The following is a 27,556-nucleotide window of genomic DNA, read 5'->3' on the forward strand; positions in this document are numbered from 1 at the left end:
AAAAACTACAGAAAAGCCAGAAAAAAATCAACAACAAAAAAACAAAAATAAGGCCAAAATCTTCACAATTTCTTTTAAATAATGCAATCAATTCTCTAGAGAAGTTCAGCCATAACTTAGATCAAAAACATCCCAACTAAAACATTACTTTAAATAAAGAAGAAAGGAAAAACTTGCTTCAGTCAATCAAAATACACTTCCAACTTAAATTGTTATCTAAGTACAGGTCAGCTAATTGAGAGAGATAATTAGTCTATTAGATCAGCTTCATATTATTGGGAAAAGAAGGTCATTAATAAACATTGCTTTGAATTTTTATAGGAAATGTCATGGCACAGCAGGTAGCTTGCACTTTGGAACTGTAATGCTAAAACGGCATCACTTCAAGACACAAAGTCACCTTTCGACATCTTAAATATGTCCTCTGGATTTTTCCTAAGGAAAGGAAAAGCCATTGCTTTTAAAAAGCAAGGAGAAAAGAAAAAAAAGAATCTAATTCTATGGGGAAATAATAAATACAGCAACAAAGCAAATGAAGCCAAAGGAGATTTGCGGCTGATCGCAGCGCCAAGTTTTCTTTTTTTCTCTGCTGCTTTGGAAAGACCACAAACACAGAACACCGATCAGTTTACTAAGCTTGTTCATCTATCACAGATGGGGTGCGATTGTTAAACACGGCATCTTGCAATCCTTGCTTTCTGACGCAGTTCAGCCGATATGACAGAAGAACTGAACTCGTGTCGTCTCCTCCGCTTGCTCTACCTCTCATGGAGATCCCGCTCCATTGGCCGTTTAAGCAGACTGGAATGCAGAAATGTCTCAGGACATTAAAAAGCAGACAGATGATGGGGTACGAAATGAAATAAGGGTATCTGATAGGAGCAAATAAATATCTAGTGATGTTATGATTACCCCGCAAAAAAAAAAAAAACAGCCAAAGTTTATGTGTTTAACAGAAGTCAGATGGCTACAAAAGCAGAGAGAAAGGCAAAAGAATTAATATTAACTGGGACGATGAAGCCAAAGTACACAGCTACAGTGAAGGTGGACAGAGTCATCTGAAAGGCATGCATGAGCGACACATCCATACTGTTCGGCTTGCCGTCCGTCACTCCGCTCGCGCCGAGCAGAGCGGCGCCGAGGGTCAGGACTGACTGAGCTGTACGATCGAGGCCAGAGGCTCGCTGGACGAGGACAAATACGCCCCTGTGTCATTTCCTGGGCGGGCCGCGGGACAAACTTGGCAAAAGCAGAGAGGTCTTGGGCGGCTGGGGGGTCTCCGTCAGGGGTGGCGGGGGCCAATATTCAGTGCTTTAGGGGCCCGTTGCTCTGGGGTACGGAGTCAGAGATTTCCAGGAACGCGGTACGCATCAGGCTATGCGACAGGTCGGACAGAGATGACACATCCTCTGAGGTCATTCCCTTTGTCTCAATCTTTGGAAGGATCTTCAACTTGATGGTTCCTGCAGAGAAAATAAACCTCAAATACTAATTGTAATTTGTGTAAACATGTGCAGAAGTACTGAGCAACTTTTAAAGCGGGGTTACCTGAATTGAACTGCTTTTCTTTTCGAAGGTAGAAACTGTTGTAGGAGGAGAAGACTACAGGAACGATAGGAACCTGAAAGGGAGGCAACAAAGACAGAAAAAAAAGGAGACAGAAGTGGGAATATTGTCAAAACACATTCTTCGACACATTTTCATCTCTTCTGGATCACAGAGAGGCTGAGGAGCTCTCTGGGCCCAAACTGAGCCAAACGTGTCGCCCCCTGGGGGCTGTCCTGCTTCCTCTCAATGAGGCAGAGTACAAACAGAAAGACTGCAGAGCAAAGGGAAAAAAAGGAACATTACAAAGCAGATTTTTCATAGTACGAATTCCTTCCAAAGTCCTTCCAGCTAACATTCTACAACAGTAAAGTCCACAACTTAATGTACTTAGTTAAAGTAAGAAAAAAAATATTCTAGTTTTAAGTTGGACTGATGTGATACGTTCAGCCCCATTTACTTTCATAACCCAAAATAAAATCCAGTGCGACCAAATGCCTTCCAACAAAGCGACGGGTCCCGATTCATCTTTGTATGAATGTGGCTGCTCTGTTTTTCTATGAATAATATTTCCATGTCTGGACATCTGGTGCGGTGCTCAATCCACCAATAATAGAAACCACAGCTCAGGTGGGAGAATCTGATGACAGGACAACGGTTAACCATGCATTCAACAAATTAGGCCTTTCTGGAACACCGACAACAGAAAGCCATTGGTGTGAATCCCTGCAGAGAGCTGGTAATGAGACATTCCTTCACATATGTAGAGCCAGGAAACAATAAAGGAAAGGAGACCCCATGTAAAGACACCACTGCATAAGTACTATGAATCCTGAGAGTGAAACATGGTAGAGGCAGCATTGTGAGTCAACACGAGGATGAATGAAGGCAAATACAGTTCAGTTCCTGGAGGAAACCTGATAGGAGCTGCAACAAATATAAATAGGAAAAAGGTTCCTCTTCCTGGATAACCACCCTAAAAACAAAGCTAGAAATACAGCGAAAAGACTTCACACAAGTTACAATGATCCAAACCCAGCCCTAAAACCAATACAATATGTCTGCAAGACTCAAAACTGATGACAGAGAGAATGCAGAGAGAAAGATTTATGTTTGGCTTCTATGCAAAGGAAAAAAGACCACAATTTCAACAGCCTCAGAAGCTACACTGGCTTAAAGAATAGTTTAAATAATAATGAAATTAAGTTATTAATTCTCAGTAAGACTAACATCAAAACCAATCAGCATCTGCGTTAAAAAAAAACTAAATAAATGTGGGGGGAGGTTAATCTCTGGCGTAAAAACTTCTGCAAAGTATTTTCATTTGAAGCAAAAAACTCCTGATAAGTTAACAGACACCAATCTTTAGCGGAAACTTATAGAACTATTAGCTTCGCCACACATATTTAGTATTGTTTTCAAGGTTGAAGAAAGCTGTGCTTTCACGCCAGATTTCTATTCAACAGCATGTTTTCTTAATTCATTCCACCTGTGTGAGCCTGCATGTGCGCTATCGAACACCAACGACAGAACGGAGACCTCCCACCTGCAGGCATGCAGAGCCTAAAGATCATAGGCGCACACAGCTGAGCTGTGAACTACATGGCAGTCAATCTGTGTTGAAAGCTCTGCTCACCCTTGCTCTAAAAATCTGAGGCAATAAAAGAATAGAAAACAATGTGCATGACGATCAAAGCAGGGTTTCCTAAACAAAAGTGCTACAGAGGTCTGTGCTGAAAGCAGATGCTGTAATCTAATGTAGCCAATAAGGCTGAATTATAACTTGGCTGTGCTCCACATCAGACTTCTGGCTCCCCCATGTGTCGGTGAGCGGCCTATCGCTTTTCTGTAAGCCAAAGTTTGAGCAAAGTTTCCTGGAAAGCAGCCAGAGCCGCCCGAGCCCCTTCAGTCAAAGATGAGGGTGTGGATAACAGAACTAAAAGTGTGACTCTGGGTCAGTTTGAGGAGACGCAGACAGGACCACTCCAAAGGAAATGAAACGTATCATCAGCAGACAATAGGTGAAACACACTTACTTGTGCCTGCACCGCCAGGTGGAAAGCTCCCTTTTTGAAGGGCAGCAGATCCCCATTCTGGTTGCGTGTTCCCTCTGGGAAAACCCACAATCGAATCTAGAGATGTTAAACAGAGGAGGAGTGTGATTTAAAACCAAACCTCGGCCAAAAAGAACCTCAAGATTAAGATGCAACCCTATGTGTTTCCTAAACAGTTTGATTACCTGCTGGTCAAGCATGGTTTTGGCAGCGTCTGCCATGACACTCTTGGCATCGCTTGTCTTCTTGCGGTTGATGAAAACGATGCCAGACAGCCAGCAGATGAGGCCCACCGTGCCGGCGTAAACCAGCTCCTTCTTGGCTATCGTGGTGCAGCGGTCGGGTAGGATCTCCATCATTCCTGACAGGTGCAAGGTAAAAAGGTTTGTTTTCAACCATTTGAACCCAACTTTCTTTGAGCACATACAGAACCACAGAGACCAGGAATGGTTCTGTTCTGCCCTCAGATAGCCAGAAGAGGGCGACTGGTGCGACTTCAAAAATGTTCACCCCCCTCTGAACTCTGCTGACACTAAATGCAGTAAACACACCATCTGTGTCCAATTTACTCTATAAATGCATCTGTTAATTTAATGCCTTGGAAATTTGAAGAATAAAGAATTCTATTATGGATCAACTTTAGCTTTTAGAGTTAGCTTAAACCATAACTAAATAAACAGACCCCTATTTTATCACATAAACCCCAAAATACACACAAATTGGTGTCCAAATAAGAAATATTTACTATGATTAGTGATTGGAGAGTAACTCTACTTGAACAATAAAAAAAGATTAAAGCACATTTAATCAAAATGGGCACAAAGATCCATAAATGCAATAATAGCATTAATACATAACATGCAAAGGTCTGGTATGAACTTTGATCTTTTCGAATTGGAATCAGACTTAATGTAGGTAAACATCTGATAAGCCATGCTGCATGTGTAGACCAAACATATCTTTATTGAAGGGAGTTATCTGCATGCTTTAACAACCTCTCTGTAGTAAGTGATATGCCAGGGTCATAAAACTCAGAGAGGAAGACAACATCAGCAAAAGAGAGAAAAACTGGAGGGGAAGCGATTTCTACCAACAAAGAAGAAATGGAAAACTGAAGTCCCATCTGTAGGGATGAGGTGACTATTTGGGCTCCAAACTCTCTCATCACACCTGTTCTGGGAGGAGATCTGCTATTAATGGCTGAGTGTAGCCGTTGGCATGGTAACTTGGATGCTGAATTAGCTTCCTGTGGAGCTTTTTCCTGCACTAATGAGATGCCTGGCTCTCCCTCTGCTGTCACTACCCTGGACATGAGACTGTGCTCATCACTCACTAACCCAGAGAAACTCTCCTCCAGGAACTAAATACATCCCCACCAAATTGGTGTCACTTCACGATCACATTTAGAACTAAGAGTTAAAAAGCCAACAGAACTGACAGCAAACACACAATTAAGGCCAAGACTGTCATCCAATTTACAGGCAGGTATTCAGCTTGATAAGTAGTGATCACTTAATGTCTCTTTAACCTTTGAGACCAAATTAAAACCATAATAATCTGTTTATGGCTCTATGGCAGCACAGTAATCTCCTCCGCTAAATCTAATAAGAGCCAAGCTGGTCTTATATCTGTCTTCAGAGGATTCAGTAAGGGTAACTGGTAGTGAAACAAAAAGGTTGAAATTTTGAAAGGGATCCTTGGCAAGCCTAAACGCTTGTTTCATGAAGTGACTGTCTGCAATGTGTTTTCCCTGAATGAATTGGCAGAGGTATTAAATCGTAGACGGCAAAGATGTGTTCAGAAGTCCTCTTTCTCCTTATAGGTCTAACCTTTCTGGTCTTTAATCAGAGATTTGGCCTGAGTCCAGAGACAAACACTGAATTCTGTCCTGGCAAATAAACCACATGTTGACCCAAACAGTACTTTTGTAATTAAAGCTAGGGCTGTACCATTTTGACAAAAAATCACAATTGAGATAGGGATTTTATTTGGATTTTTCTCAGCACTAAACAAAAGCAACACATCTTATAGATATACATGTTTTGTAGATATATTCCAACACAGAAAAAGATAACAATTTTAATTCAAGGGAATTGCTTGCCGAGTTGAGCAACAGTCCTTGTTGAAGGTAAAAAGCAGAGGAAAGATAAAATACAGGGTTTAATTTATTTCATGGCTTTAAATGCTTTCTTGTCCAGAGTCCATTGATGGGGGGGCTTTACTGCTGCATAGAAAATAGGGCTGAAACTATCGAAAAAACTGATTAATCGATTATTTAAAAAAATAATTGTCAGCTAATTTAATAATCTATTAATCGTTAACGGGAGTAGAGAGACTCTAAAACATGTGTTTAGCTGACAGTGACCCACTTAGAGCAGTAATTATACCAAGATTTAAAAAAGTATAAAAGTATTTTGCATTTAAGCTAAAAAAAAAAAGCAGCCTAACCCTTAATTTGCCATCTGTGAGAAACACTTCCTTTTTGCTATTAAACGCACAACATTCACTCTATTAAAATCTGTCATTTTTTTGGTCACATCGCATGATCATGAAATTAACGGCGTGATTCGTCTCTGAGCCACTGTGCCTTTCTCTGTCTCCTCCTCAAACACACACTGTCACACCCGCCACACCATCAGAAGCGCTACGTTGTCCTCCTTTCTCTCTGTCAACCGAGCTCCCTGTCTCAGTCAGCTGGCTCCCCTGCTCCGCTCTCTTTCGCCCTGCACCTGGACATCTGCCATCTTTCTGCTCTTTTGGCGCTAAGCTTAAGTATTTCTGTAAAAGAAAATGTGTTTTCCCCCTTAGGGGGAATTCTAGCACTAGGATTAATAAAAAGTAAATGAAAACTAAGTATTAGTAAAATACTCAATTAAAACTAGCAAACCTACTCTAAAAAACTAAAACTAACCAAATAAAAGGAAAAAAGGTCAAAACTAAATAAAAATAAAATTAACCACTGTTAAATTTAAAATACATAACTGGCTTACATCATAATGCTGCTCTTTTTTAGGAAAGTCTGATTACAAGCTACCATCTGTGCTTAAAGATGGATGACAGTCTGTCTTCTCTGTAGTCTGAAATTTGTTTCTGGTCGACATTCAATTTTGGTTCTGTTCTGAAAGATAAACTATAATTTAGTTCAAAGATGACATTAATCAAAAAGAAATACTTGGATTGGTCATCTTTCTCTTTAACATTCCTGTGTATGTATGTATCTTTATCTTTAAGCATGTATTTATCATACATGCATAGTCTCAGTGCACATGTAAATAAATATTTATGCAAACTGCATTTCATTGCTTTGTACTTGTGACAGTGTATTGACAATAAAGTTGAATTCAGTTCTATTCTATCCTTGACCAGGTCGCATGGGCAGCAGTTTCAGCAGTGACTCCCAGACTTCCGTCTCCTTAGACAGAAGCCCGAAATGATTCCAGGTAAGCCAAGAGACCTCCAGATTTTCATGGGTTGTTCCCTTGGCCACCTTCCTGTGGGACTTGCCTAGAACACCACGCAAAGGACAGGACCAACAGGTCATCCAAAAAAGAAGGCTGATTCACCTCATCAATAAAAAAGCGATTCTACTCCAAGCCTCGCCCGATTGAGTGAGCTCCTTATCCCATAAGCCACCCTAAAGAGAAAGCTAATTTCAGCAGATTGTACCCAGGACCTCGTATTTTCGGTCATGATCCTGACTTCATCCATAGATGAGGGTAGGAACGTAGACTGACTGGTAAATGGAGAGCTTTGCCTTTTCACTCAGCTCCCTCTTCACCACACCAGACTTGTGCAGAGTCTGCATTAAAGCTGTAGCTGCACCGATCAGTTTATCCATGTCTCACTCCATTCTTCCCTCACTAGTGAACTGGATACCTTAAGTTCTCAATGTGACGTAGGAACTCTATTCCAACACGAAGCGGACAAGACACCTTTTTCCTGTACAGAACATGGCCTCAAACTTAGTGGAGCTGATTCTTCCTGGTCGCTTCGCACTCGGATGAATACCACCCCAGATCATGCTGTAGGTCTTGGTAGGAGGGAGCCTGGAGAACGACATCGTCAGGACCGATGACAGAGGACAGCTCTAACGGACTCTAGCATGCACCGCGAACCGCTCCGACTTATATTGGTAATTCTGGGGAAGGCTGAAGACATAACGTCTGAGTGGACTATGTTCCTTGCATCCATTGTCAATGCAGCCCCCATAGCAAAAAGAAATCCATAAAAACATTATTCCTAAAAAAAGAGAATACCTACCGAGAACATCCAGAGAGCTCTGGTGGTTGGAGATGATGATGTAAGGACCTACTGTCTGCAGGTGCTCCCAGCCGCTCACTTCAATTCGAAGGCCAAAAAAGTACTTGACATGGCGGACCATCGCGCGGATAACCCTGCATGGGTAAAGGTGGAAAAAAAAGAAGGTAATTACTGTTAACATCCAATTGGTACAGGCTCTTTTTCTCTGACAGTCTGTATTTTTAGTTCATCTGATGACGTCTAAATGTGTTGAAATTATGTCCGAGTTTGTGGCCATCTTACAAAACTATGTTACACATTTTCAGATTTTTTTAAAGCACACTATACACAGAGTTTAAGTCTTGGATATGACAACCTGCCAGATATTAAATTAAAAAAATACCAGTGACAAAATAAAAACTAACTGTTACCCCTTGCTCACACTGGCTCCGGTGCGGTTACCGAGCCGACGGAGACCGCAACTCCCGCACACCCCCTCTCACACCGCCCTTTTGACTACGGTGCGGTGCGGCTCTGCGGCTCCGGCAACAGGTCCGGAGATTTAACAGAAGTTCACTTGAGTTCACGTAACTTCACGCGATAACACAGCCCAAACAAGGATATTTGCGAGAGCTTGTTGCGGAGGGCTCCGGCATGCCGCAAGGATAGCTTTCTTGCGGAAGTTTCTGCAGCGCCGGAGTGTCTCGGTAACCGCAGCCGGACAGCTCAGCAGCCGGTGAGAGAGGTTTACGTCTTTTTAATGACTTGGAATCACTGCGGCGCCGCACCCACCGCACCGCAACGGTAAGACCGGAGTCGGTGTGAGCCTGGGGTTAGATTAGCCTGTAGCTAGATAAGATCAGGTGTTCATGAGCCAGCAGCGGTGCAGTCATCATCAAAACCACAACTCATCCTAGCCTGGATCTACCAATGGAAACTTCCTAAAAATAAACAAAGGCCTGATTCATTCCATCATATCATCTCTAGCGATCACAGTTGGTTGTTTGGTAAATGCAAAGCTGCACAGATGCAAACCCGGGAGAATGCATATAAAGCAGGGGTGTGACAACAGAGATGTGAAGTTATGAGGGAAGGGTTTCTAAAAGAAGATACAGCATCATGCAAGGTTTCTGTTTTTGCTCAATCTTGACAACCCTTATGTCAAAATGTGCTTATTCTAGGACGATGAGGAAAGGCCGCAAAAAGGCAGTCTAAAAACAATGGGTGAAGTCATAGTAGCAGTTTTTACTGCAAGTTCTATTGAAGAGTGACAAGCAGAAATTATACACGGAGATAAACCTCACAAAAGTTCACCCTGAAGGAACCATCTCAAAAGAACGGTGGTGGAAGCGTTATGCTGTGGGGATGAAGCAGAGGCACAGCTTATGATCGACATTGCTGTGGAACGTAAAAAAGTGTTTTTTATTCTTTAAATAAAATCACCTGGAAAGTACAGACATGCATAGTTAATTATTTTATTCTTCCAAAGTTTTACATGTGTTAAAGTAATATTTACCATAAATGTGGAATAAAATGAATCTTGCCAATTTAAAAAGAAAACGTGTCATCTTAAGGAAAAAAATTAAACAAAAAAATTTTTTTCCTCAACCTGGCAACCTACAAAGTAGCAGTTGTGTAAAAGTGCCTTTAGTACAACAGGTAGGAGGTTCATTTCTGGCAAAACGAATTAAATCATAATGGATTTAATGTACAAAACATCTAAACTGATCTTTTTTTAACTGGGAGGATTAAACCCTATAAACCTTCCCCTGGTAATTTGTGTTGTGACTTTAAGCCAGACCTTCAGCAGGACAATATAGAGATAAAGAGCTCAGTGTAGTTCAAAAGCCACTGACACGCAATCACTTCCTGTTGCAACGATTGCAAACAAGACTTTTATGATGAGTCCAACATAATTTCATTGGGGTTGACTTCAGTATCAGTCCGTAAGAAGGATCCTTTGAACTTCTGAAGGGTGATCGACAGCAAAAGTCAATAACACCTAAACAACAGTCCAAAGTAGATCTGCTGTTTTATAAAACCAATGAACAGCAAATTATGCAATAGGGCTAAACGTGGTCAGCTTGGATGGTATTTTTATTTATTTTTTCTGCAATGGAAAGGTCAACTTTTTCCATCAGATTTAAGCAGATTATTGGCGATAAGGTGACAGTGAATTAATGAGCAAACAACAAAAATTTTTGTTAGAAATGAAAGAATCTTGGTAATTAGGTTAGATCAGGTTTCACTCTGATTAAGAGACTGTTGGTAAAGAGAAATTCTTCAAATCTTCTATTTATTCTTATTCTCTGATCCATCAATCCCCATCTCTCTTTTTTAGGATCTTTGCCAACTTGACCCACAACTATTTATTTCATCCGAATGTTTTATTTTTATTTTAGTAGGAACCTTTCATCTCTCTCGTTAAAATGGGAAATATCAGAATGACCAAGTCTAATGTTGCACCAAACAGCCGGGAGCGGCTGAGCACTGTTGCACCATCGATGCTGCCCATTATGGGGTAAATAAAAAAACATAAAAAATAAAAAATAAGAAAAAAAAAAACATTGACAACTGGCCGGTTTGGTTTGACTCACCAGCCATTTGTGCTCATCTGGTTTGAGCGCATGCGACAGCAAAAGTCTGGGTATGAAGCGACAGTTGAAACAACGTTGAAATGGACCAATTCCAACCCCGGAAAAAGGACAAACTATACCGTTTGATCTTCAAAAGCCCCCAAAACTAAGGTACTCTAGAGCTAATAGCTCTGTAATCTAAACAGAATCCAGTAGCTCACAAAAGTATTTCATATTTTACTTTATTTGAAACACAAACAAGGAAATTTGTGTCAAATTAGATTCGTTTCCAAAGCAAAATAGAGCAAAAATATTTTTTTTTTCACATCTGGTCAAATCTAAGTCATTCCAGCCTAATCAGCAAAAAAGTAGAAAAAGAACCAAAAATACTTCAAAAGTATCCAACCTCCAAAATAAAATACAGGGCAACCACTAGCTTTCAGGAGACAAATGATTAGTGAACAGAATCCATCTGTTAAAAAAAGAAAAGGTAGTGAGAGTGGCAGCAAGCATGCATCCAGTTAGAGGTAATCACTTTTGTTTTTATACCAAAGTTACAGTATAGTCCTGCAACACTCGACTCTGGACAAGCAAACTTACAAGGCCATGAGAAAACTGAAACCCTGATGTGGAACATCTACAATCTTAAAAATAGAAATGAAAACGCAATATTGGTTAAAAATAATTGCAGTTTTGGTTTTGCAAATTCCTCCAGCCATAGTAATAATTGTAAAAGATAATTCCAAAAATTATTTACAATGGAGGCCGAATAAAAATCCCTGCCAAAATGTTATGGTTGTCTAATGAAATCCATCTATCATTTGCATTCAGCCTTTCAATTAATGGTAAGAAAGTAAAATTCTAAAGTGATGAGATTACTTTTCAACACAGAATTTGTATGATCATCTACTTCTGCTATAATCCTCAGATTTAATAAAAAATACAACCATCAAGATGAATAAGAATCTTCTCCTGCTGACTGGAGTGTGATTGCTAATATGTAATCTGAGCTCAAGCATTGATGTGAGATAACCAAGCATCTTATCTATAATTATTATCATGAGATCCAAAGGGGATATTGAAGACTTGACTCATGCCCAGAATATAGCATCCATTCATGATGATTCTCTGGTGAAGAGCACATAAACAAAATCACATGCACCAAATGAATCGTAACCTTTATGGGTTGCATTTAATAGAGTGAACAGATGTGAGATTGTTTCCCCAGCAGGCCGTCTATATACAGACAGAGCTGTAAGTCAGCTGCAGAGTCCCAAGTCAAATCCAGAACTAAGGCCTTTCTGACAGCCTCCCCCATCCTGATGAATCACCCGACCCTTTTGGCTAGGCCTGCATAAAATGCAGAAACGTGCACCAACAGAACTCTGTTCACCCTTTGCTTATGTTCTACCCTCCCACCCCTTTTGTGTTGTTTTGTCATAGTCAACAAGCCCAGATAACCTTTGAGCTGGCAGCACAGTACACTGATGCAACATGAAACCGCCACTACAGTCAAAGAGTTATTCCCAGTGAACCAAAGCGACTCTTTAGGCTTCTCCCTCCCCCTACTCACTTCACAGCACCTTCGCTGCTGAACAGAGTCCCTTCGAAAGTGCTTTAAGGTAAAACTACAGCCTCCGCTTTTGAGATGGCCTACCACGACTACTGAAACAGGAAGCTGTCGTCACAATGGTAGCAGTCCAAACTGGCAGTGACTTTTGCCATAATGCAATGGTTGCTGGAGAACAAACGCTATAAAGTCGTAGGGAAGTCATATTTAAATGTCAAATCATTCTGGCTTAAACATGTATATAAATGTCCTCTTTATCAGACCATAATGTCCCAAAAGTTAGAACATTTCTATTTAAAAAAAAATCATGTCTTAAAATCTGTGTTTTTTTTCTCTCGTTATTTTGTGCAGGCCAGTTAGTTATACGTAACTTGTACACCTAAATTCGGCCAAACATATATCGACGGTCATCCGTCTAATAATTCATCTGTCGCATCTAATATACGCAACGGTTGAAATAAGAATAATTTACTTTACCATTGAGTTACATCCCAGTGTTCACGGGCGTGGACGTCTGTGTCTTCGGCAGGCATAGAGCTAACTGAACAGGCAGTGTTGCGAAGCAAGGGCTCAAACATGTACGACTGAGGGCTTTCTACACCAAACCAAGCTTCTGCCGCCCTGGCTTCCTCTTCCACAACAACTTCGTCTCCACTTTCCTCCTCTAAATAAAAAAAAAATTTATGACTCATCCACGATCTCTGACACAAAACCCTCCTCCTCTTGCATGTTTCCGCTGTCCATAACGTTCCTTGACAGTGTCGTTGCTAAGTCACCAATTTAGCGCTACTTGGTCCCAATGTGATTTCCCAATGGGAACCTTCTAGCACCAAGTGCTAACTGGTTAACAAGATGCTTCCAAGACACTGGCCACTAACAGACTTGTTTGCGAACCTTCCACCTCAATAATCCTGCCCCCTTGATAATCTACCAATAACATTCATTTTATTCACTCGTGTAAAGCCGGGTACCGCTCAAGAGAACTCAGAAATGCACCCGTTTAGAACGTACGCATCCCTACGATTTAAGGATAATCTAGAAGAAAAACGTTGAACACGCAGCTATGGCCATAGCTAATACTGAGGACACAGAGATCCGGCTATCAGTATTTTTCTACCGTGAGCTCAACCGTGTCGCTCACACATCTTAGTAGGATTATAACAAATTATTTGGAATAAAAAAAGCAGTCTACTTTATGCCTCAGACCTGTTTGACCAGGAATCCAGCGAGAGGAGAAGGAAGAGACAGAGGTATGAGTTGAGGAATGGAAATCTCATTTATAAAGTAAGGAAAAAAAAACAGTGGAGAGAGGGGCTGTCAAAGTAACCATATAAATGAGCAAAAACAAAGTCCTGTTAACGCCGGCCATTCCTTTTAATGCACGAATAGAGCACATGCTTTAGTACTTTGTGGAACTCGTCTGCCTTCCTAAAAAGCTCCGTAGACAGGTCCACTGTCCGCTTCCTGTCCTTCTCTTCTCATCAGCGCTCTGACCAGCTGAACAACCAGAGGTGCACACAGCTGATCTGAGAGGCCCACAGAGAGGAGAGAAACTGGAAACCTTTGAGTTCTTTAACGGTTCGAGGCTATAGAAAGTAACACAGACTCATAGTACATGCCGTTATTTACTAATGAAGCTACAATAAACTTCTTTAAACAAACTATGATTATGGAAATTGTGAATACATAAGAATGGTCCCATGTTGCTCCTATTTTTATAATCCTAATTAGAAATGATTTACTCACCACAGCAGCTGTTAATGAACATATAGAAGTTGGACAGACTTTGAGGATCTTTGGCTTTTATAAGAGCTCAAAGGTTTCTATCCATTATATTAGGGGTCTTCAACATTTTCCAGGCCAAACTGATGGCGAGATGGAGCGGGGACCCCTTGATTATATATATATTATGAAATTGTGTTATATGAAACTAGTCCTATAGTCAGTCTATTACAGATGGAGTCATGTAATAAAAGTAATTTCTCCCTGGGATTATTAAAGTATTTTTGATTCTGATTCCTGGTTGATGGGACAGGTGTTGTGAATGAAAGGGTTCCAAGGTTAAAAGAGCTCCTGTGTGTTGCTGAATGTGTGCATTGATGACTGAAAGACATCTTCTGCCTCCATTTATCTGTTTACAACAGTGTGTGGAATTCATATTAATGTGTATTTAAAGTAGGGCTGCAACAACGAATCGATAAAATCGATAAAAATCGACTTTTAAAAGCGTTGGCAACGAATTTAATCATCGATTAGTTGTGTCGCGCGATTAATGCGTCATCCGCCGCCGCCGTCATCCGGGGGAAGAAAAAAAAATATGGCGGAGCGAGTCAGCGCCGCAGTTGCAGTGTTGCCAACTCAGCGACTTTTCAGACCCCTCCAGCGACTATTTTTCAAAAAAGCGACAAGCGACAAATCTGGCGACTTTTTACGGTGTCACTGGCGGCTTTTGCCTGCCGTGGGGCGCCTCCCCCATCCCAACGCCTTTCTCCCTCTCCCACAGGAATCCCTCTCAGCGCGGCAGTCAGAGCCGCAGGATTTTAGTGAGGAGTTTACCCTCAGCGTCCAGACTACAAATGAAGCGCGCATGCGCCGGGATTGACGGCGCAAATTGATCACAATAATTAAAATAGCCTGCGCTTTGTAAAGTGAAAAAAGTGATAACATGCAACTTTTTTCAAAAGAAATTAACATGGCACAGAAGCACCACTGTTATGACGCAGCACCTGAAAAGAAAACACTTTGGAGCCTTCAATGGCAGTGAAGATAGCTGATCAGCAGGATGAGTAACCATGTTTGTTTGGTTTTAAAGTGGGGAAACGTAACGTTAGTTTCTCAGGTAGCTCATCTGATGCTTTCCTTACCTTGTTAGTAGGTTACAGACAGGGATAAGGTTGGCTACTTATTTTACTTTTAATTTCATTTACATTTGTTTAAGCAGTGTTTATATTTTCTTTATAAATAAATTAACTTGCAAATTATGAGGGCAAGGCTTTTAAAGTTTAAATCTTCTGGCAAAGATAAAGAAAAGAAGATCCTGCAATTTATGGAAGTAAAGCAGAACAAAATCCAGCAAGATCAGTAATATGTCAATTAATTATCTGCCACATTCCAATGTAAATATCTGTCTTTGGAGGATGTGTTTTTTTACCACCCCTAGTTCTCTCATTTTTATTCCAAATACAATTTATAATTTGAATCACAGGGCTATTTTTATCTCTATGGTTCAGTATTTTCTCAAGCAGCAACTTTAACTGCTATACTTTTGCTGTCTTAAAAGGCAGAACTCTTCTAGTCTAAAAAAACCTCATTTCTTGAAATGGGGGGACCTATTGTTGAACCCCTTAGGGGCTTTAAAAAACAAAAATGCCTGTCTCTTTTTGCGCTTTATGAACGAAAGTAGCCTATATTTTGTGGATGTACAGCTACATTTCTCATGTAAGTTTGCGTAGTTTTTACACAAACATTTATTTTTCATATTGCACCAGTACAGTTAATGAGCAACCTGTACTTGTGTGCTTGTTTGTTCTGTCTAAAATGTTTATTTTGGAATAAAGAGGTTAATATAAAAAAATTTTTTTTGTCCATCGATTCATCGATTAATCGAAAAAATAATCGGCCGATTCATCGATTTTTAAAATAATCGGTAGTTGCAGCCCTAATTTAAAGACATTTCAATTAGTGGAAAAAAAGTGCAGGGATGAATATATATATATATATAAAAAAAAAAAAAAACTTTCACGATCCCCATACAGTACCTCCGTGGACCCCCTGAAGTCCTCTGCATCATATTATTGCAGCAGTTTTTTTTTTGTTTGTTTTTTTCAATTGTCTTAACAGTTTTAGTATAAAATATGTGGATATTTCTTTTACAAAAATATTTCAATGTTCCCCTGTATTTTTTCAAGTCTTGTTAGGGCATAAGCCTTAATACTGCTGCATCAACAAGTGACTAATTGCGTGCTGTTGAGTTAAAGTGTTGTTCCCTGTAATGATAAATTATAATATCAATGCTGCTTTAATAGATCAGGGAAGATATTTCATTAGTCCCACATTTTTTTTTTAAGTTTTCAGTTAGGACTTAATTTATGCCATAACTTGTCAAAACAATTACAACTTAAAGACAGATATTTATATAGCCGGTGTGAAATAATGGTTAAAGGTGTTTCCACCACCGACTGAGAAAGGCCCTTAGGGTCTGCTGTCAGCACATCAGAACCCAATGAGGTTAGGAGCAGAATCAGCCTCATAACTATTCACTAACCCATATTTAATTAGAGGAAATTTGCCATCTGGCATCTGTCTTCAAGGTAATTACTGGCTTGTGTGCAGCAGTCCATCCCTGCAGACAAATGCTTAACAACAGTAAGCCAGCCCCCAACAGTTGACCTAAACACTTTGTTCTCCAAGAATAAATGAACCGATTCCTTCCACTGTGCTTCACTTTGAGTCTGTACATCATGTGCTTCTGAATATATGGATTCTAAATGCAGACATGCAGCTGGCAAAAAGTAAGACATTTAAAAGAGTCATCGCTGTCTTTATATTTATGTCTAATCATTTTCAGGAGAAAAAAAAATGAAACAGAGCTCATTTAGACTTTGTTTCATACCCTACTTTCACCTCACGAGGGTTCAGAGGTTGATTTACCATTGCTTCCTGGTCAAATACACTAAAGGTAAAAAAGTTACACAACAGCAAAGCTTCCTGGCTTCTTGGATTTAAGTTCCTGAGTGTTGGAAACCCTTCTTTTGGTGGAATAGAGAATGGCTTGATGAAAGCAAGGCAGGCTATTGTTAGCACCCTTCCACAAATTCAGGAGGAGAACCAAAATGGGGCTTTGGGGGATTCTCTGGTTTCAAGAAAGGGCACACATGAAAAAGCTAATTCAATTTGTCTGGCAACTGATGTTTCAACATGAAATAAAGTCAAATTTCTGTCTTTAAATATAGTAAACCATTGAATAAAAAATATGCAGTCACCACTATGTGCATGGGAGACGATAATTAAAATGTTATTATTTTCAACTTTACTGGTCAACGAAAGAAAATACTAAATATAATCATTTTCCAACCAGTAAAAAACATCCTACCCAAGCACTACCAGTGTCCTACAAAACCTCTCACTGTGAAAATGATAAAAGCAGATTAGAATAAAAGTTCTTGATTTTCACTTTTAGTCAAGCGTTTAAAGGGAAAGTCTGGGGAAACAAGTCAGAAAAAGTGGCCTGTCACCTGTTATTTCAGATCACTACAAAAGGTTAGACTTTAATGTGAGTTAAAATGGGGTAAAAAAAACTTTCCAAATGACAAAATGATAAACTGACCAGAGCCTACTCCATAAGAAACCAGGAAGTGTAAGAGCAGGTTTATCTTTCTGAGCTTCTCCCCTGGATCTCTAAACCCCAGTGTTTTGCAGATGTCTGTTAAACTAATTTTATTTATTTTCTAAAGAAAGCACATTGAGAATGTTGTTCACACAAAATGCTAAAGCTTAAGCACAAAGGATTTTATCTTTGGTATAAATTTATTTGAGAGCAACTTCTGTAAAGTGTCCCCCTTTACCCCAAAATAATGTTATTGAGACATATCCTTAATGCTTAACTGTTATTATCAAGGAGATATCTGAATCAGTAGGAGAGCATTAAAAAAAAAAAAAGGTGTGAAAATCAAGGACATTAAAAGTCCATCTAAATAACTACATACATTAGTATGCAATGCATTCATGATGCTTTCAACAAAATAGCTCCCCAACGATTGGGAGGAGCAGTCACTTCAGATTGGCCATGCTTTTATTGACATGATGGATTGCGCTGCTCTACATTAAATTATCTATACCATATGCAGGGGCTTTAAATAATCCGATTTTGAAACTGAAAAGGCTACGAAAAAATGTTATCAGTTATTAAAGCACGCATAATATGTGAGATAATATTCAGTATGTGCAGAATTAAAGTAGGATATCACTGATGTCAAGCCAGCATCCACTTTGACACAATTGTCAGGCCAGCTCTCAGTGGCTTTTCATTGGTCACACATACACTATGAAATACGGTGCCCATATATATATATATATATATATATATATATATATATATATATATATATATATATATATATATATATATATATATAATTAATCGTGATTGATCAATTCTTAAAATAACTGTCAACTAATTTAGTAATCAATAAATTTTTTGCTGGAGTATAGAGACTCTAAAACATGTTTTTTGCTGACAGATTAACCCACTGAGAGCAAAAATTCTACCAAAGTTGTTAAAAAAATATATGTAAACATTTTGCATTTAAGATAAATGTTTTCATCTGCCAATATGCTCCAGCCAGAACTGCTCCAATGGAAAGGCTTGAGTTTCACCTGGTTTAATTTCTTAAAAAGTCTTCTTTAAGGGACCTTTGCTTTCCGACCAATTAATCTAAATAATAATGGACAAATCAATCGATTTGCAAATGAATCATTAGTAGCACTCCTAATATACATATATTGATGCATAACTGTGAAATCTGAAGTTTGAGAAAGAAAAAAAATAGGAGAACAAAGGAGTCTACATAAAAACATTGTTCAAAGGAGATTAGTGTTTTGTTTTTTGTCTTTTTTTTTTAATATACAAATCTCCAGTTTTTGTAATAAGGATTGTTTGTTTAAGGATTGTTTATGGAGAACACATTACAATAATGCAGCTGTGGGTCTGCTGATGAATTCATTGAATTATTAAACACTAGAATAACTATAGATTTGTTGTTTTAGTTATGAAGATTTTACAACTTTCCCCAAAACATTATAAATGTGTCTTTAGTACGATAATCCTACATTCCTGACATTGCAACACTGCTTCAGTAAAATATCGGCGTTCCAGATCTTCTTTCTAGGATACTGTTTAGGGAAACAAAGTTTGCTTTCCAAACTTTTGTTTAGGTATCAAGACAGCTGACTGAGATTGTTGTTGTGAGAATAAACAGAAAAGTATTCCTGTCAGACATGCCTGAGTTAGCTTCGCCCGCTAACGGTCACACATTATGTCAACCGAGCTAATATAGCATATGTTTAATAAAAATATAATACAAAAATACACAGACTTTAATTTTTGTTTCCTTCTCCGACCGAAAAGTTAAGCGTCTTTATAATCCCAGACTCCTCCCTTTTGGTAAAATGTGACCAATTTCATATTTCCACAAAACTTTTAGGCAAAATAAGAGCGCCGCGAGCTGAAAGTGTTTCATATCTCCAACTGCTGCTAAACGGGCTAGCTAAGCTAACGCAGGCTAGCTGTCAGACATTTCCAACTCACCTCATGTTCTCCACGTCTCTACCTCCGCTTTTCAATAAACACACGGGAATCCCCAGCAGGGCCAATAACATCATCCAGGCCACATAGAAGAACTTTTTGAAATAAAAAAGGAACGTGCTGCTGGTCCACATCAGGAGTGGAAACAGCAGCAGCAGCAGCAGCAGCAGCAGCAGCGGCAGCATCCACACCACATCCATAGCGATGCACCGGAGAGGCTCGCGGCCAGCAGAAAGCAGCTCGCGGGTCGGATGGAGGAATCCGACAGGCTACGATCCGAAAAGGGTGAAGGGGCGCACCCCGGTAAACATTACACAACCGGAAATTAGTCCCGTTTATGCGCAAGTTTAAAGTCAAAGCTTGGACAGTGGGGCTGCAAGAAATGAACATTCAACGTTGCTCATCTGTTGCTAAATGGCATCATGAGGTGGAGTCAAATCGTCATCACTTTTACTTGTTTTTCTATTTCCGGTTGCTTCAACACCGCTGGGTCAGAGGTCACTGAGGCCACAATTAAATGTTTTGTATTTTAGAGAACAAAACGACTGAATTGTAGGTCCACTGAAAAAAAGTTAACTGATTTTTAAATATTATTTAAGTTTAATATGGGGGAAAAGTCAGAAATCTGACTTTAATCTCAGAATTTTGACTTTAATCTCAGAATTCTGACTTGAATTCTGACTTTAATCTCAGAATTCTTACTTTTTTTTCTCAGAATTCTGACTAATCTCAGAATTCTGAGTTTTTTTCTCAGAAATCTGACTTTAATCTCAGAATTCTGAGGGTTTTTTTCTCAGAAATCTGACTTTAATCTCAGAATTCTGACTTTAATCTCAAAATTCTGATTTTTTTCTCAGAATTCTGACTTTAATCTCAGAATTTTGGATCTAAATGTAGATGGGCACCATGAAGGAAGATGTAGGAGCACTCAGCTTTACTGACAAAGGTGTGAGTTGTTTGGGAGTTCCAGTAACACATTGGTGGAAAATGACAAAATTAGGCGACTTTTTACGTGTCCGAGCGGTGATAAAAATAAGAGAGCTTGTCTCTAAAACAGACATGGCTACAGCTTGATGCTAACATGTTTGTTAGTCGTCAGCATTCTGAGAAAAAAATCAGACTTCTCAGAAAAAAAAAGTCAGAATCAGGGGCGGAGCTAGATGGGGGGCCAGGGGCGGCCATGGTTACCAATCATAGCCAATCATTAGCCAACCCTGTGGTCTCCCCTAACATTTTTTTTCTCTCAAGTAGAGTATTCAAAACAATTTTATTTTATATATATTAACAATTACTTGACAACTAAAACACTGTGACTAATTGTCCACATCAATATGCCAACATTAGAGATAATTAGTACAGAATTCATACTCTTTCAGAAGTAGATTTTGTGTTATATGCCATAAAGAGAAAATAATGTGTAAGTCATCTAAGAGTCTTCAGTGAAATCATAGATACTGTAAATAATTATTTTACTAAAAACCTATTAAGTTATCAATTTATGTAGATAGTAGTACTTGTAAATATCAATTTAATGTAGAATGATATTGATAAAAGTAGGTAAGTAATGATGATGGAAACGATGTTCGCTCCAGAACTCAAACCTCAAAGAATTTATCCTATATACCTTTGATCTTGATGGATGTTTAAATATATGCATCTATTTGTTAGCAAAGGCCGTATTAAACTATAGTTTGTCTTTATTTAGAAATGGGGACGTTGTTCTTGTTCCTGTTGCAATAGTGTAGATTGACCCTGAGGTTCTGGTGCCGATCTGCTTTCGGTCACCCCTAAGTATACTTAGTTATTGCCTGGCCGCGCCTCTCGTTAGAATTTTGAGAAAAAAGTCACAATTCTGAAATAAAAGACAGAATTCTGAGAAAATATCAGAATTCTAAGATTAAAGTCAGAATTCTGACTTTTTTTCTCAGAATTCTGACTTTTTTCTCATGTTATACTGAAATAAAATGCATCTAATTAAAAAAGTGAACTGATTTTTAAATTTTATACTGAAATAAAATTTAATAATCAGTTCACTTGTTTAATTTTTTCAGTGGCCCTAATCCTCTTCCGTAGACTTTCCAAGTCTATGGAAGGAGGAGAGAGTGATAACAAGGTTAAGATTTGGGCATACAGTACTTAATTATACACTTTTCAAAATTCAAAAGTGGTAAATATGAAACAGTAGAACATGTTATACTGGAATGTCATAGATATGAAAGCGAGAGAAGATGTATGAGGAGAGAGTTTGAATGTATTAAGGAAAAGATTAATTTATTAGATATTCTGAGGAAGAATTTGGGGAGTAAACGTATACAAATAATTATTCGATTTATAAAGAAAACAAAATTATTTAATAGAATTTGATAATACAGATGGTGAATTTGTGTATGATATAGACGAGTAGAATACAAAGTTATGTATAGGTATGTTGTTTTTTTTGTTTTTTTTTCATTAGAAATTATTTATATGTTTATTAGTAGATAGTCCATCACCAACCACACTCCATAAGTGGCGGTAATGCTATTAAATGTTTGTTGTCAATCGCCAATAAATCAAAGAAGAAGAAGAAGAATTGCACATACAAGCTACAGAAAATAGTTACATTGATATAATGATACCACTGAGTAAAGAAGAAATTAAATCTATTATTAAACAAAGGGTTCAGGAAAGATGGCAAAAGCAGTGGGAAGAGGATAGAACTGGAACTTTACAGTATTCAAAGAAAAGTTGGCACAATGAGAAGAACAGGAAAAAATAGAAAAGACGAAACTATTATATCAGATTACGTTTTGATCATACAAGGTTAAATAGTACATTATTTAAAGTGGGAAAACATCCAGCAGGAAATGGGATTTTTGTTTTCAAGAAGAGACAGTAAAACATGTTTTGTTAGTGTGTTCTAAGTATTCTGTTGAGAGAAGGGAATTAGTTAGTCGATTACAAGAAAATAAATTGCAATTAAATATACAAGATATTTTTGACAAACTTTCTACCTCTAAATGTTTTTTATTTAATGAATTACCTTAAGAAAGCAAAATTGATAGAAAGAATAGATTTATTATCTTAATTATTATAATTTTATTTTATTTTATTTATTTATTTTTTTGTTTTGTTTTGTGGGAGAATTTATATATAGCATCCCGATCTACACTCCATTCCATTAGATGCCCGTAATGCACATCAATAAGTTGCTTGCCAACCACATAAAAAACGAAGAAGAAGAAGAATTGCACATACCTCATTTTCTTAAACATGAGTACTGAGCCTTAAAAGGTCATCTCTCCTAAAGTTCGCCATTTATCTTCCCTTTAATTTAGAGGCAAGCAGCGTTGCAAAGTTATGCTTGCCCTTTACAAGCAACGTTAGTGCAAACAAAGGGCCAGGCAAAGACCATCCTTCAAACATGTTTTTATTCTGACAAAAAGGCCTTAATCAGTCCGAATATCTGTGTGTTTGCACAGGCATGTTTAGTTATGCATCATTAATTTATATCTCTTCTATTTTAACTTTGATGCTAAGCTGTGCGTACAACATGCCGCCAACCTGCTCTCTGAAAATCTAGTCACTTGTGTCCACTGGAAGGCCTTAAAAAGCCATAAAGTTAACTTTCTGTTATGTACCTTTTCATATTATCTATCATCCAAAATAAGTTCTGTAATAATCACTGAGTATTTACTACCTCTAATGGGTCATCCTGAACATCAGACAGTTTAAACGCAGATTAAAGCAGAGGTTTAATTGGATTAGTGGTAATAATCCAATTGGCTATAAAGTGGTAATAATCCAATTGGCTATAATCTGAAAGTGTCCAGCAGTTCTGCTAAAGAAGTTTTAGCCACATCGAAGACATGATGTGGAGCATGATGATAGATAATCCTGATATAATGTGCTCAGTGATTACTCTTACTGATCTGCTTCAAAGCTGTTTTAATATATAAAAAAAATATTTCAGGTTTCTGTTTTTACTTTGAATTGTGCATAAAAAATAAAGAAATGTGGGTTTGTAGTTTGCTGCAAACCAGGAACACAGCAAATGTGTGCGACTGTTCTTTTCTACCACGTTTCTGTCCATTAACATATTTCTGTGAGATAAAAAGCTGGAATTCACCAATCTGTCAAAAAAAAAACAAACACTCTAGGATTGCTTAAGGATATGAAAATAGAGTTTTATAAAATAATTTTTTTTTTGTATTCCTGCTGTAAGGTAGATTTACATTTTAGATCATGTCACATCCATTTCTTTATCAACACCCCTTTTAGTCAGTGATGAACACCAAAGGTGACACTGCTTACTATAAGTTCATAAGAGGACTGTTGCCAAGACGACCCAGCTGAGAGCACCTTTGTTATTCAGTGTTACAACACATGTCTTTGCATAGCAGAAAAGCTGAATATTATATAAAAATACTTAATATAACACTTGAATAAATGGAATAACATCATCAGTCTTTCTGCTAAATAATAACAGAGACTGAGATGTATGATGATAATCCACATCAGCTTTTAATGAGTGAGGCACCTGGCACATGTTAAGACTTTCATTTAAATTAAGTTTTGTGACTTACATCCTTAACTACAGTTGTGACAACCTATTTTCCTGAATGTCATGCCTGGGACAGTACTTTTTGTTGTTGTTGCAAATAACCTAAGAAAATGCACCCTTCTGACCCAAAACATAAAAATAAATAAATTAATAAATGACATCCATTGGTGGATGTCTGTAATGCTATTTTAGTTGCTCTTTTTTATTTTTACTTGGTAATATGATAATTAGGCTACTGGACAAAACTTAGGGTGAGAATTATTCCCCAATTTTAGATTTTATTCTAAGACAACAAAAAAGTAGTATGCAATTGGAAAAAAAAATTGTTATATTTTATATAAATTGTTATATTTTCCACAAAAGTGGAAAAAAAAGAGTGAGGCTGTGGTTTAGAGGTTTTCATAAAGCCTACTGATCACAGTGTATACAAATAAATGTCTTAAAAGGGTTTTCAGAGATTTTTTGTATTTGTATTCAGCACGTAGATATTTGCATGAAGGCCAAAAAAGAAAATGACGGTATTATCTCACCAAAATGCCTCACTGTTTGTCATAGCCTCTATAAGGCCTGTGTCAAACTTCATTGCCTTACTTGCAGTGATCCAATATAAAGAACCCTTTTGCATGTGACAGATAGTGATACATTTCCCACCAGATGTTCCTCCTAGGCCTGATGATGCTGGTTGCTCACTAGGGTTCTCTAACAACACTCTGAGGCCTTCAAAGGACAACTGCATTTATACCGAGACTAAACGACTCACACATAGACTTTGTTTTTAAAACTAGATTTCCTCTAACTCCAGCTGTTTCAGCTGGATTTTGGCTACACGGATTTTGAAAATGGTTAAATACAAATAAAAACCTTTAATATGTTAGACTGTTATTGGTTATATAAAAAATAATCATGTACCACTTTATGTAGGCCTTTTATATAAAACCCCATTTAAATACATAAAAATGTGTTGTTGTAACATAGCATAATATGAATTTGTCCTATGTGTTGAATATACTTGCATTTTGTTTCCTCTTAAGAGTCTTTTAACCATCGTAGAAGTAATTGTGCAATAAAGTGCTGTATTTTCAAAGGACTAGTGACTCATAATAAAACTTTGTGTTGTACTAATATATTTCCAAGGCTTCTTCCTTACACTCTTATGAAATAATTAGATCTAGACATGTGCAGTTCCAGTTGTGTCCCAAATTAGTTAAACAATCTCCACCAAGTGATGTGTTTCTGTTTTATACCACTAGATGGCAGTGTCATCGAAGGTAAATGGGGCTGGCTGCTGACGCCTGAATTTTACTCAATATGGCGAAGGAAGCACAATTAATAATAGATAATTATTTACCATAATCAAAATTACATCACACCTCTCTGATTTGGCTTATTTGTCCTTTTTTATCTCTGAAAGAAAACATTCAGTGTCAGGCGGTGCCCGCTCTTACCAGGACATCTAAGTGTCATTAGACCAGAATTTTTAAACATGTTTTTGAGGTGTTGTTTCAAGAAATACATTCATGATCTCCAACTCAGTTTTCTGCCCCCCCCCCCCCCCCCCCCCCCCCCCACCAAAAAAAAAGCACCCCCACAGTATGAGGCTGCCACTACCATGCTTCTCTATACTTGGCTGGTACGGTGGCACATGGTAGCGGCATGGTGGTGCTGTGTTATTACTTTTCTGCCACACACAAGGTTTTGCATGTCAGCTTACAGATTTATTTAACCAAATAATCGCCTTTCAAATATTTCCTTATTGCTCTGTTTTTGGAGGGTGGTGTCATGTCTGTTTGACATATCCTCACACCAAAACAATGGAATATGTAGTCTGTGCAAGTCTTCCAAAGTTAGGGCTTCTTTGATGTTTTTCAAAATCATGTCTTCATTCAGCCTGTGGGATAGGCCAAGTCTCTCAAATTTGTTGCATACCCTTTCATTTTTCCAGTGGGTCATTTTGTACTGTTTCATTTGATGTTTGGAGTATTGTTTGAGAAGCTTACTCAGTTTGTTCTCTAACAGACATTAAAATAAAACAGCTGAGATTCAGTAAGACAGCGGTGGACTAAATAAATTCACCTCTGAGATAATTTTAATTAATAAAAGGAGAGAAAAAAACAAACACTTTTACATCTTTTACTTATTTATATGCTTTTGAAAACCATGTTTTGCATTTGTTTTTGATCCTAACAATGTGAAAACCTGGTGTGACTATATGCAAACCCCCACAGATAATGAGATTCTTGAATAAATGTATGACATTGAAGATGGCAGATGATAACTTTGACGGTTATGCGCCATATACCGGTACTGTTGTGCAACTTGAATGCAACATCCTGTGTGCAGCTGCCAGAGTGCAACAGGGCAAATATTACGCAAATTAACATAAAATTATTGAGGGGCTTTAGAGAGACATGAGGGAGTGCCCTGCAGAGAAAGTGGGATCACTCCCTAGAGGTTAGCAGTTAACCCACTGGGAGGTTTCAATTAAACATCTGCCACGGGTGGTGACCTCTCTCTGAGCCCCCCACCTTCAGCATTCAAGCTCCTGCATTTCTAAACAGAGCCTTTCTTACAGAAGAGGATTATGGTCACCTAGAAAAAAAAAGTTAACAGATTTTTTGATTTTATTTCAGTATAATATGAGGAAAAAAACTTTTTCCTAAGAATTCTGGCTTTTTTTCCCTCAGAATTCTCAAAATGCTGACTGTAATCTCAGAATTCTGCCTTTTTTCTCTGAATTCTGATTTTAATCTCAGAATTCTAACTTTTTTTTCCTCAGAATTCTGACTTTAATCTCACAATTCTGACTTTTTTTCTCAAAATGCTGACTTTAGTCTCAGTATTCTGACTTTGTTCTCAGAATTCTGACTTTAATCTCAGAATTCCGACTTTAATTTCAGAATGCTGAGTGTTTTTCTCAGAATTCTGACTTTTTTCTCAGAATTTTGACTTTAATCTCAGAATTCCGACTTGAATTTCAGAATGCTGACTGTTTTTCTCAAAATTCTCACTTTTTTCACAGAATTTTGACTTTAATCTCAGAATTCCGACTTTCATTTCAGAATGCTGACTGTTTTTCTCAGAATTCTGACTTTTTTCTCAGAATTCTGACTTTTTTTCTCAAAATGTTGAGTTTAATCTCAGAATTCTGACTTTTCTTTCCCTCAGAATTCTGACTTTAATCTCAGAATTCTGGCTTTCTTCTCAAAATGCTGACTTTAGTCTCAGAATTCTACTTTTTGCTCTGAATTCTGACTTTAATCTAAGATTTCTGACTTTTTTCTCAGAATTCTGACTTTAATCTCAGAATTCTGGCTTTCTTCTCAAAATGCTGAATTTAATATCAGAATTCTGACTTTTTTTCTCAGAATTCTGACTTTTTTTTCTCAGAATTCTGACTTTAATCTCAGATTTCTGACTCTTTTCTCAGAATTCTGACATTTTCACCATATTAAACTGAAATAAATTTGAAAATCCGTTAAATATATTTTTTTTCAGTGGCCCCAATCCTCTTCCGAACTCTCCCCTATTCAGCTCTGCAGGAGACAGTAAGTTATAAAAGGGTGGAGGGTTTCCTGGACAGCCCCCGCAGTGACACCCCCCTCCATGCTTCCTCCCCTCCCTCCCTCCCTCTGCTCTATTAGTGCACGCGCAGGAACAGCTGTCATTGGGTCGCGCGCTGCGTAAAGCAAGACTATCCACTTTGAAGATTATTATGCAGCAGCTCCT

The 27,556-nt window shown here is 38.1% G+C and overlaps 1 protein-coding gene across 1 annotated transcript; it reads right to left on the reverse strand.

Annotated features, from left to right (window-relative positions):
* Positions 1-26: 26 nt before the first annotated feature.
* On the reverse strand, positions 27-19,732 carry agpat2 (1-acylglycerol-3-phosphate O-acyltransferase 2 (lysophosphatidic acid acyltransferase, beta)). The gene is made up of 6 exons (XM_038305037.1): positions 19,291-19,732; positions 7,860-7,993; positions 3,785-3,960; positions 3,582-3,677; positions 1,549-1,621; positions 27-1,463 (listed from the first exon to the last, which is right to left on the reverse strand). The coding sequence occupies exons 1-6, from the start codon at positions 19,485-19,487 to the stop codon at positions 1,306-1,308; spliced, it is 834 nt and encodes a 277-aa protein (XP_038160965.1). The 5' UTR covers positions 19,488-19,732; the 3' UTR covers positions 27-1,305.
* Between the last annotated feature and the right edge of the window lie 7,824 nt (positions 19,733-27,556).

This window comes from Cyprinodon tularosa, unplaced genomic scaffold (assembly GCF_016077235.1).
Source record: "Cyprinodon tularosa strain WSP-4 unplaced genomic scaffold, ASM1607723v1 ctg55, whole genome shotgun sequence".
In the NCBI taxonomy this organism is placed as follows: Eukaryota; Metazoa; Chordata; class Actinopteri; order Cyprinodontiformes; family Cyprinodontidae; genus Cyprinodon; species Cyprinodon tularosa.